This window comes from Micropterus dolomieu, linkage group LG18 (assembly GCF_021292245.1).
Source record: "Micropterus dolomieu isolate WLL.071019.BEF.003 ecotype Adirondacks linkage group LG18, ASM2129224v1, whole genome shotgun sequence".
Taxonomy (NCBI): Eukaryota; Metazoa; Chordata; class Actinopteri; order Centrarchiformes; family Centrarchidae; genus Micropterus; species Micropterus dolomieu.
Window position 1 is genome coordinate 2,679,299 of NC_060167.1, and position 11,356 is coordinate 2,690,654.

Below are 11,356 nucleotides of genomic sequence, written 5' to 3' on the forward strand. Positions count from 1 at the left end.
CATTACTCCTATTTTAGCTTCATTACACTGGCTCCCAGTATGTTTTAGAATTGACTTTAAAATTCTATTGATCACTTTTAAAGCTCTTCATGGCCTCTCGCCTTGTTATATTTCTGACCTTTTAGTCCCATACGCACCAGCACGTACCTTGAGATCCTCGGGCAGAGGTCTGTTGTCTGTTCCAGAGTCTCGACTGAAAACTAAAGGGGACAGAGCGTTTGCTGTCAGGGCCCCGAGGCTCTGGAACAGCCTGCCCGAGGAAATCAGGTCTGCAGAGTCTTTTAATTCCCGACAGTAATGTGTTGTGTCTGGAGTCCAGCTGAAGGCCACGCCCCTCTGAGGGGACAGAAACTCACATATTGATCTCTGTTATATAACAGAGATGTAACGCTGCTCGCGTTTCGTCTCTTCGGCCTCCCAGAGACTCTGTGTGTAAAAGACGTGTCTGTATCGATCCTGCTGCGCGAGATGTTTCCCAATATCAGACGGTGACGTCACGGTGCGTGTTTCTGGCCGCTGACGTCAGCAGCGTTGTTGCAGAGTCACTGCGGTTCGTCTGTAAACAAGCCGAAGAAAGAAAAGTCTCCTGTAAGCGACCTGTTTGTGTCCGCTGCTGGTCCCCGGTGGGTTAAATACTCCGGAGCGGCTCTCAGAGACGAGTCCAGCCATCCGGACGCGGGTTTTCTTTCTTTAAATAAAGGCGCAGGTCGTGTTTTCGCGGAGACTCTACGGAGCAAACCTTCAAGCTAGCTACGGCTAGCCTGTCAGTCACTTTAGCTTAGCTTAGCTGCCGTTAGCCTCGCTGGCTAGTCAACATCCAGGGGCCTGCTGGGAGGGAAACACCCTGTATGCACTGGGCATATCTCTCTGCACTGCGACCAGGATATCCTGAACCGTGAGTCTTGTGTTTTAAACTTTTAAGAATCGTTTATAACGACGCCAGCTAGCCTGTTAGCTTAGCAGCTACAGAAACTAGCACTAGCCAACAGGGTGGGTGCTTATGAAATCCTCTGTTTACAAGCGGTGGCAGCTGATTCTGTCTGTGTGGGTTTGTTGAGGGATTATTGAGTTTACAGTTCATGTAGACTCTCAGCAGCATAACGTTAAATAATTAAAACACAGTTTAACCTTCAGTTTGTGTTTTATTGGCTCCAGAAACATGTTTGTGTCTCCATTAGCTCACGTGATGTGATGTGGTAAACAGAACTGGCAGGGACTATTGAACAATGCTACATGAGCAAATTACCAATCAATATGTCAGACAGCATCTCAGTTTTAACGTACTTGTTCTCTGTAAGTCAGTGTTGTGTAGTCAGAATATTAAGTTCTCCTGTCCGGGCTGTATTTCCTGTACTGTACTAGGATGGTTTAATGCAACTGTAATATTTTTTGTCCTTGTGTTGTGGAAACTTGTCAGTGGATTCCCGCTCAGATTCCTGCCATTTAACCTGCAAGATTTAAGCCAGCTAGTAGCCATAGAAACGGCCAAAATGTTAACTTAATGAATTGTGCACACGTAAAAAGAAGTAAATGCAGATTCGTTCGTGATTCAAATGAATTAAATCAAACTTATTAAATTGTTCTTGAGGATAATTATATTGTGATATTATTGTTTTATTGCCTACATGATAACACACATTAGTGATGAATCACTGTGTTTGTGTTGCAGCTGGGTGGCTGGTCAGAGCGGCCTCCTCCCACCATGGAGGCAGGAGGGAAGGACTGCGAAGAGGAAACGCTGCAGACGGCCTTCAAGAAGCTGAGGGTTGATGCTGAGAGGTAAATAACAGACTGAGTCTCCGGCTTCTTGACTCATGTTCTCGGCTGCTGCTGCTGTTTGTTGTTGCCACATACTGTAAATGCTGGCTGGTGCCAACGTGGCAGCAATAACTCAACATTACTCATATTAGGGAGTGGTTTTATTCTTCTCAGTGAAAAGCAAGACTGTTATTGTAGTTTGTTTTAATGTCTCATTATGAAGTAATTCAGTTTGTAGGCTTCAATCACTGCGATGTCACCTCACACGTAAACCTGAGTATAACACTGTGATGTATGTGAAGGATTACGCTCTTTGTCAAGAAATCTGTCCAAGAGATCCTGTGGAACTGGTTTTATTCTGGAAATGTTTATATGTTTGTCTCCCCCTCTCTGCAGTTTACCTGGAGCGGTGAGTGTTTCGGAGGCGTTGGCTCCCAGAGTAGCATCACGCGCTTGTCTTGACACCAGCGGAGCGAAGCCCAAACTCGGCTGCCCGAAGGACAACTGGCACGGGTAAGTTGAATGGGAGTGTCGTCTTGTGAACAAAAAGTTTAATTTATTGTTCAGGCTCTGACGAAAGTAGGCAGTAGGGGTGTGAATCTCGCCATTCGATTGGATTATGATTCAGAGGACTGCGATGTGATAATAAAATAATTATCGATGCACCTTGGTGCATCTTTTTTTCTGGCTGATGTTAAACAGACACGTTTCTGTATCAGCAGAAAATGTGAAACACTCTTTGTGTTGTGAATCTATGACCTGGCTGGTGAAGGTTTTGGGTCTGATGAGGTCCCACCGTCCTTGTCTGACAACAAACAAACATATTTTAGACTCTAGTAGAACATTTTAGACGTGGCTGATGAATTGTGATAAAAATACTCCACAACATACTGACACTTTATGTACCAACACCAGTCGTCTTATTTGTACTAAACACTAAGTTCCAATACACAGAAAAGATCGTTTTGTGTGCAATTTAAGCAGCCGACTGATAAATAAAGCAATGTGTAATTAGGAAATCATAAGTCACAAGGGCTCTACCATAAATATGTTGTAAAGACTTTTATGTGCTATAAAAAGCGACCTATGAGCTGTTTATGAGCAGATACACCTGCACAGCTGCTGACAGACAGAATCCGCCTCTGAAGCTGGAAATAATCTCTGAAACATAAATGTGATGCCACCAACTTGTAAATGGTGTTTACAGCCACATCCAAGTCGCAATTGGCACCAAGAAACAGACACATTCGACTTAATAACACAAACAAAATGTAAAAGTGTCACATCAGTGCAACATAATCATTATCTCTCCATTTTCTTTCTCTTCTTGCCCTCCTGTTCCTTTTCCCTCCGTCTTTAGCTGCATGAGGAAAACATCTAGAGGAGCGTCCAGAAGCCAGCGGCGTCGGAGGTCCAAGTCCCCCATCCTCCACCCTCCGAAGTTCACCTACTGCAGCTCCACTGCAGCCTCTGCACTGTCGACCCCTAGTGGCTGCCTGAAGCACCAGCGCCTGGCCGTGCCTGAAGCCTCTGAGCCTCGTCCTGCAGTCGAAGGAAGAAGCGCCTCCTCTGCAGCCGTCCCGGCCCAGAAAGAGCTCTCTTCTTCTTCGGGCTCTCCCAGCCACATCTCGCCTCTGGTTTTTGGGTCTTGTGCTGGGTATGAGACGCATATCGGGGCTGTGGTTTCCTCGCCGTCCTTACAAGAGATCCCCGCTGTCATTGCTACTGTCGCGACATCAACCCGGCAGGATGGAGGAAGCTCCGGAGAAGCCCGGTCGACCGAGGAGAAAAGTGCCTGTGACGGAGCAGAGTCCGGAGCCGGAGCACCTCGGATAACCGGACCAGCAGACGCCGCTGACTTCCGGGCTTTATCCGAGCTCCACAGTAGCGGCTCCGCAGAAGGCCCCCAGGCTCCCTGCTCCTGTGGCTGGAGGAATAGTTCAGACTCCCAGGAAAAGAGCCCGCAGGGGGCCGAATCTCAGTGCCAGTGCCAGACCAGTCATCAGGGCTGGCACGGCGTGGAGGTGTACTCCTTCACGGGGCTCCGCAATGTCATCTCCGAGTGCGAGAGGAGCCTGCCGGGCCACGAGGACCCCACCAGAACACTCGGCACCAACAGCACTGCCGCCACGGCTCCGTCATCGTCGTCGTCTACGTCGGGCTCCCCTCGCTCGTGTTCGGAGCAGGCACGAGCCTACGTAGACGACATCACGATAGAGGACCTTTCTGGCTACATGGAGTATTATCTCTACATCCCCAAGAAGATGTCACACATGGCTGAGATGATGTACACTTAAAAAGTAAAAAAATATATATAATTATGAAATCATAATAGAATAATAAGAGATTTTTTTCTGTTGTTGAGAGAAAAGGTGGCCTCGAAGGAATGTCAGTAGAGGGTAGAAACTGGATCTGGCATGAAAGTTTAATTATACAACTTTAACTGATTTTAACGCAGGTTGAAATGTGTCCACCCCCCCTCACCCCGCTCATTTTACTAAAACTGACAAATTACGCCATCTGTTTCTCATTAATTTTGACTTTCTACATGGAGTTTTGTTTTGTTTTCAGGTTTGATTTTCAGTTTACAAATGGAAGTTGCCAAAGCTTTTTGGTGCAGGGTCTCTGAGGGAGATAATCGTAGGAACATGCAGACGTGTAATGCCAAGTGTTTGTGGTGTTGTGACCTTGAAAAGTCGCCTGTCTGGTTTTCATTTCACTCAATAAAAGGAGCAAACTGTGTTGGAAAACGTGTCGTCGTCTCTTCAGTCAAAGGAGAACCGCAAGTAACGCCGGCAACTAATAATCTGGGGTCGTTTTTATGTTAGTTAATTCTTCACGTTGAATAACAGCAGTGTTTGATGTTATCTGTCAGTGGCCAAGTCACAGTAACATGGTTTTACTGAATAATTGAGTAAATATAATTTCTTAATGTGCTCTATATTACCAAATGTTTTTGGTCGCCTGCCTTTACCTGCACATGAAGGTTAATGACATCCCATTATTAATCTGTAGGGTTTAATATGGAGTTGGCATCACCCTTTGCAGCTGTAACAGCTTTTCTGAGCAGGCTGTCCACAAGGTTTAGGAGTGTGTTCATGGGACCATTCTTCTAGAAGCACATTTGTCAGGCACAGATGTTGGACGAGGACGCCTGGCTCGCTGTCTCTGCTCTAGATCATCCCAAAGGTGTTCTGTCGGGTTGAGGTCAGGACTCCACACCAAACCCGTCTTTGTATCCATTAACAGTTCCTTTCACTGGAACTAAGGTGCCAACCTCTGAAAAACAACCCCACACCATGATGCCCCCTCCACCAAACTTTACACTTGGCGCAGTGCATTCAGGCAAGTACCGTTCTCCTGGCAACCGCCAAACCCAGACTCGTCCACCGGATTGCCAGGCAGAGAAGTGTGATTCATCACTCCAGAGAACACGTCTCCACCGCTCTATTGCCCAGTGGCGGCGTGTTTTACACCGCTGCATCTGATGCTCTTCATTGCACTTGGTGATGTAGGGCTTGGAAGCAGCTGCTCGGCCGTGGAAACCCGTTCCATTGACCTCTCAACGCACTGTTCCTGAGCTAATCCGAAGGCCACACTACAATCTGAGGTCTGTAGCTATTGACTCTGCAGAAAGTTGGCGACTTCTGCGCACTGTCTCTGTGATATTATGTGGCCTACCACCACATGGCTTACACTTTGTTATAATACCACTAACAGTTGACCAGGGAATATTTAGTAGTGAGGACATTTCACGAAACCTATCACAGTACCACACTTGAATTGACTGAGCTCCTGAGAGCGGCTCATTCTTTCACAGATGTTTGTAGAACCCTACCTAAAGAAACCTCATGTATTTAGTTACTTGTGACTGCTGATGAAGTTACGAGAAAAGAGTTTGTGTCTTCAGGGGCTTTCAGCGGGCTGTTGCACAGAGACTGCTGATAGGAGCACGCTCGGAGCGTGACGGAAACACAGAACAGTCTGTGGTTTGACTTCTTTCCATCAGTGAGGTGAGAACAGAAGCCATTCAGCCTTCAGCCGACACTGTACATGTTCCTGTTAAAGGTGAGTGTGTGTCTGCATGGCTGACAGTGTTTTTCACTCAACTTATTCTGCCACACAGTTGAAGTTACAGTTGTAACATACTCTTTATTCAATTAAGCACAAAATACAAAACCTAATTACTTCATAAAATAAATAAAAAAAATCATAGAGTAAGTTGAATCAGGCCCGAGGCTTCGGTAGAGCTCACTGAGCCTGTTTTTATCAAACCGCTACGAGGCAAAGGTTTGAACTGAGCGATGAAAGTAAGAACCCCTCACCTTTACTCATAAATGTATGTAAATGAATATAAGAGAGCTCCAGATGGGTCTTTAATGGGTTCAGTGTAGAAACACAGAGACAGGTGAGCTCACACCTGAAACATGCTTTTGAGCGATGACATGATGAAGGATAAGAAGTTATGACTACTGCAGCTCATGCTTTATTGTGAGCACGTCAAAGTGTCTTCATAATTGAATTGTTGAAGAGGGAAAGAAAATGTACTCGCCTGGTGTGCAGATCAAACACATAACCTTCTAAGTAAGAGACTTGCACTCTACCAGAACAGTTAGACAGATGCAAAACCAAAACACACCAAGCACACAGCAGACATACCAAAAGGGAAAAAGAACTCAAAAACTACATTCACACGCATACCAGCAAGAAGGCCAGGGTCACGACCGGGGGTTCGTGACAGAACGCCACATATTGAGCTTCGATTTTTTTTTTCCGATTTAAATATGCTCAAAGTCTTTAGGGGACGACCCCCAGACCCCCAATCAAAAAGCCTATTTCATCAATGAATATTTCTTCAAAATAGCATTAGAGTATCTTACTGTCATAGGCTATAGACTAAATATAATTACGGAGGTCCGGACCTCGTGACCTCAAAGCTGTTTACGGCCATGCCTTTTTAAAGTAGTAGCCTACTGGTTCTGGTGGGCCGGTCTGGATCAAAGTCCAGGGCCATTTTTTACTACCAGTCTGTCCCTGGCTTGGAACATGGACCACCTGCCGAGTGCTTGATCCAGGATGTTGATGGGGCAGGTCTCTGTAACGATGTGAGCACAACAGTCTCTGAATTCTGTTGTTTGGTCAACATGAGTCCCATTTCTTCCAGACCGGCTCTTTAGGATTCCAAGCTGGGCCAGCGTGGCTCCTATCCTGGCTCTATTTCCTCTCCTCTGAGCGATCACCGCCGTGTTGCCTGGTCCGGTTGTTTGGGTCGGGTGGATCGTGGTCTGGTGCTCTTTAATCCAAAACACCTGTCTTCATCTTCCAATGACTGTATTTATGTCAGAGGTAACGCGTGTTTTGGCAATAAAGCTGGAAAAAACAGATAAAAAACAAAAGTGTAGCAGTTTGAAGGAGCTACCAGCTGCTGCTTCTACAAGAGCTGCCGGTTACCGGGTAGTCATCAACAGAGGTCAACAAGAGCTCTGCTGGCGTCTCAGGACAGATTTGTGGATTCTTTTTAAATCAAAACTCACGTTTACAACAGGAACATTTGACTTGTCGGCTTCGTTGCTGAGACGTGTAGAGATATGAGGACTCTCCTGTGATTTTACTGACGATACAGTTTCAATGAGTGAACTTCCAACCGTTGAAGAAATATTGTGAGCCAGGTTCAGGTGTGAAGAAATTTCAGAGACTGATGAAGACTTAACATAGCACGGTTTATTGAGCCCGGCAGAGGAGACACAGTGCCAGCATACAACATGTGAACACGTCAATTCAGATTCCCAGAGAACACTGATATCTGTCTATTGTTGTCTCCTTGACAAGGACAAGTACATGTGAGAAATGCCTGAAGCCATAAATGTCAGAAACACTAATGGGGTCAGCTAAATTACTCTAAGCTAGACCTGTCTTACCTTTCCCTGTTACATCAATTAAGACACCTAAGAAATATTCTCAACAGTTCCCTCCTTTTTTTTTATCACTAAACCCTTTATAAATTTGGGAACCCAGTTATTAAAACCTCTGCTAAATGTTATGGACCTGTCAGGACATCTTCAGAGTTTGGTTGGTACATTTTCAATAGTCAATCACAGCAGTTCAAAATCACAAACATTTAAATCAACATTATCCTTGGCCAGTGAATATAAAATCCATTTTCCAACCTAAAACAATTTCTGTTGTTATATTAATATAGTTAGAATGATTATTGTAAATATGGAAATGTAAGAAACCTTACAAATCTAGCTACACACGTCCCATAAGCTCTGTCTCCGTGCAGCCCAACAGTGGCTGTGACACCAAAGATTATTCTGCTCTAAACCAATAATAATGATAAGACTTTTTATCATTATTAAGTCACTGACAGAGGTTACAGGTCGCATGCTCACAGCCAAAAACACCCACTTCTCTATATTTGAGACCAGCTACACTCCCTAAACAGTGCAAAATGGAGAAAAACCTCAATTGTAGCAATCAGAGGAAAAAGTCCCACATGCACTTACTGCTAAACTCAATCATACAAACACTACAATCATCTGATACATAAGCATAATTTCTAATGAATATGAAAACTAAAATGTCTAACCCTTATTATCATAATTGGTATGTTCATATAGCATGATACATAAAATTAAACATTTAAACCCCTTTAAGGTAAAGCTCATGTGACTCCCATTTATCATACATAAAGTATTGATCTAACTTTAACATTTGAAATGATGAAAATGCTTCATTCTATTAGGCAATAAATTGGTATTAATTCAAAATCAGCGAATATAAATATTTAAACCTTAATGTAAAAATGAAACATTGAGTCCAGTTTTTGTCCAATCAGAAGCCAGCAGTACCTGGCGCTTTAAACCATCACACCCAGAGGGAAATATGGAAACAAATAAGTGAAATTAATCATTTCTGCAGCAGTAAGACATGCTTAACTTCTAAACTGATTGCACATTTTTTAAGTTGCAGAGATTGTTATTCTCATCATAACACACTACACTTAAAACCTGAAAACAGTAACTTTAAAATTCACTTAGGAAACGTAAGATGTCATTTTTGAGTCAAACCATAAGATGTCATTTTTCAGCAAAATTGTATTGGTGGAAATCTGATAGTACTGGTTACAACATTCTGTAGCAGTAGATTTCAATGCATTAAGGATTAAAATGTAATAAACTGATAATTAGCACTCAATTATTCTGACCACTCCCTCTTAATTTATCAATATAAATGAACAGTTTTCATTAATCAAATATTCTATTTTATATTTATTCTACTAAAACTCTTGTCTAATGGTGAACATCTAGGTGATAACCTTTGATTTTAGAATCTGAACTGTATATTAATGGAGGAAAGGAAAGTAGAGTTTGATTCTGATCAAGGGAAATAGTTTCAAGTTCAAGGTTTGTTTAATCCTAATGTTAGTCTTTTTACTTTCTTTAGTAAAAGCATTTACTCCGGTGTCTATCATTAATTTTAATATTCTGACCCTCAGAAAAACATTTTACATAAAAACAATGAATAACAGCAGAATGATGAGCCGGACAAAATTAACAAAAGGAACCTAGGTCCTCTAGACCAACCCACAAAGGGTCATAGGATCTGAGTTGTCCCCTCTAACCTGAGCCAATAATTGAACTAAAGCTAACAATAGCTAATAAAGCTGTGAAAACAGGACCATCGGACCCATCAAAACAAAGAAACATCAAAAGTAGAAATCTACATCCAGTCGGTTACAGACACCAACTATTGCTTTAATTAATATTTTTATTATTATTATTATTTATATATGTTTTGAACATGTCTGTTTGTCTTTGGATACTTTAATTAGTTTAGCTGAAGATTTACTAAATAAGGGTGTCATTTATTTCAAAATTATCACATTACATTAATCACCTTACTTTATAAGTTCTCTAAACTTTATGTAATTAAGCCAAGCCTCGTACCATGTTCCTGTTCTTAGATCAGCTATATTGCATCATGGTAACATAATTAATATATGGATGGCTATGAAGTTATATTAAATTTTAAGTGAATCTAGAACAATTATTAGTTTCTAAAGTTATCAATATTGGACTTGTGTGTGAGTCTTGCAGGGACAATTCATAGAAGAATTCTGGTTCTAATTCATGGATATTATGGAAAGGGTATTGAAATTCTCGAATATGTTTCCAACAGAGATAGTACAGATGAGCAGCTATTCTTATAAAGATTGTATATTAAGATATCGGTCCCTGAACAGATTTAAGATAATTTTCTCTTAATTTTACTCTTAGAAAAGCAGCTACACTTTTTACTTCACAATAATCTGGTCGTATCATAAATTAGCAACTCTATATTGTGTGGTAATTTAGTAGCCTTACCACATGTATGCTACAGATGTTAATGCTTGCTTTTCCTCTCGATGATTGTAATAACTGTAATGTTTGTTAGCGTTGAGGTTTGGACTGTTGGTTGGACTCAACAAACATCGTGAAGGCGTCACTTTGGGCTCTGGGTAACTGAGACGGCAGAATTTTTACAAACCAAACAATCAATTATGATAATCAGTAGATAAATCTGAATCTAGGTTGAAAGAGTTTAAATAGCTCCATAAATAAAATATTCCTGTCCTCAGATAAGACGTGAACAGGAACTAGTACTACTGCAGCACATGCTTTATTGTGAGCACGTGAAAGTGTCTTCATAAGTGAATTGTTGAAGAGGGAAAGAAAATGTACTCGCCTGGTGTGCAGATCAAACACATTCACACCTTCTAAGTAAGAGACTTGCACTCTACCAACTGAGCTAATCCATGTTTGGTAGGATTTCCAAGTTTTCCTGTTGTCATTATGACTTGGTTGTGAATGATATATAATATATAATGAAATAATAATACATCATGAATATAATCATCCTCTTTATCTCTAACTGCTCTGTTCCACTGTCACACAGACCTTCACTGCTGACAGCTTCAACTCATCTAAAGTGTAAATGGATGGAAACATCCTCTCAGTGAAAGTGTGTGTGAAGGTGTGTATGTGTGTGTTAGTATCAGGATCAGAGAACGACAGCTTTCCTCTGTTCCAGTCCAGATCCACTCTGATCCTCTGGGGCTTCTTCTGAACTCTGAGAACAGTGGGTGGAGCTGGTGGTGACCATGCTGAGTATTTACCTTCAAAGAACTCAATTACCCATAATCCAGACTCTATGTTGTCTCCCTTTCTCTGGACAGACTCTGCTGACACACCCAGAAACCAGACTGTACTGTCTCCAACCTCGACATCCCAGCTGTGAGTCCCTGAGTTAAAGCCTTCAGAGCCCAGGACAGAGCGGAGTTCATCAAACCTCTCTGGATTGTCAGGAAGCTGCTGTCTCTCTCCGAGTCTCACACTGGTCAGATCTTCAGACAGGATGAGTCTTGGATGAGCAGTGTTTGGGTCCAGAATGAGAGGAGTGTAGGAGACCATGTCCTTCATCTTGTTCCAGATGTTGAAGGCCAGGTTGCCCAGGTGTTTGGCCTGGTCTATCAGAGCTCCTGAGGGCAGCTGTGGATCATCCAGCAGGGGGCGCTGCTGGACTCTTTCCACTGCAGCTTTGTAGTTGAGCAGGAATG

The 11,356-nt window shown here is 42.6% G+C and overlaps 3 protein-coding genes across 3 annotated transcripts in view; 1 reads left to right on the forward strand and 2 right to left on the reverse strand.

Annotated features, from left to right (window-relative positions):
• LOC123956647 (nuclear factor 7, brain-like) overlaps nucleotides 1–11,356 on the reverse strand; it is a 167,305-nt gene that overhangs the window by 155,661 nt on the left and 288 nt on the right. The gene's annotated exons all lie outside the window — the stretch shown is intronic.
• oser1 (oxidative stress responsive serine-rich 1) lies at nucleotides 459–4,508 on the forward strand. The gene is made up of 4 exons (XM_046029004.1): nucleotides 459–895; nucleotides 1,670–1,779; nucleotides 2,155–2,271; nucleotides 3,119–4,508. Exons 2-4 carry the CDS (start codon nucleotides 1,703–1,705, stop codon nucleotides 4,053–4,055), a joined length of 1,131 nt encoding a protein of 376 aa, XP_045884960.1. The 5' UTR covers nucleotides 459–895; nucleotides 1,670–1,702; the 3' UTR covers nucleotides 4,056–4,508.
• Nucleotides 10,668–11,302, reverse strand: LOC123956958 (nuclear factor 7, ovary-like). The gene has a single exon (XM_046029532.1). It carries the CDS (start codon nucleotides 11,217–11,219, stop codon nucleotides 10,668–10,670), a length of 552 nt encoding a protein of 183 aa, XP_045885488.1. The 5' UTR covers nucleotides 11,220–11,302.

Bases quoted from the DNA above. Each gene is read 5' to 3' on its own strand.
- LOC123956958 (XM_046029532.1), bottom strand. From the start codon at position 11,219: ATGAAGGACATGGTCTCCTACACTCCTCTCATTCTGGACCCAAACACT.
- oser1 (XM_046029004.1), top strand. From the start codon at position 1,703: ATGGAGGCAGGAGGGAAGGACTGCGAAGAGGAAACGCTGCAGACGGCC. The intron at 1,780-2,154 runs GTAAATAACAGA...CCCTCTCTGCAG, and splicing joins CTGAGGGTTGATGCTGAGAG to TTTACCTGGAGCGGTGAGTG. The intron at 2,272-3,118 runs GTAAGTTGAATG...CTCCGTCTTTAG, and splicing joins CCGAAGGACAACTGGCACGG to CTGCATGAGGAAAACATCTA.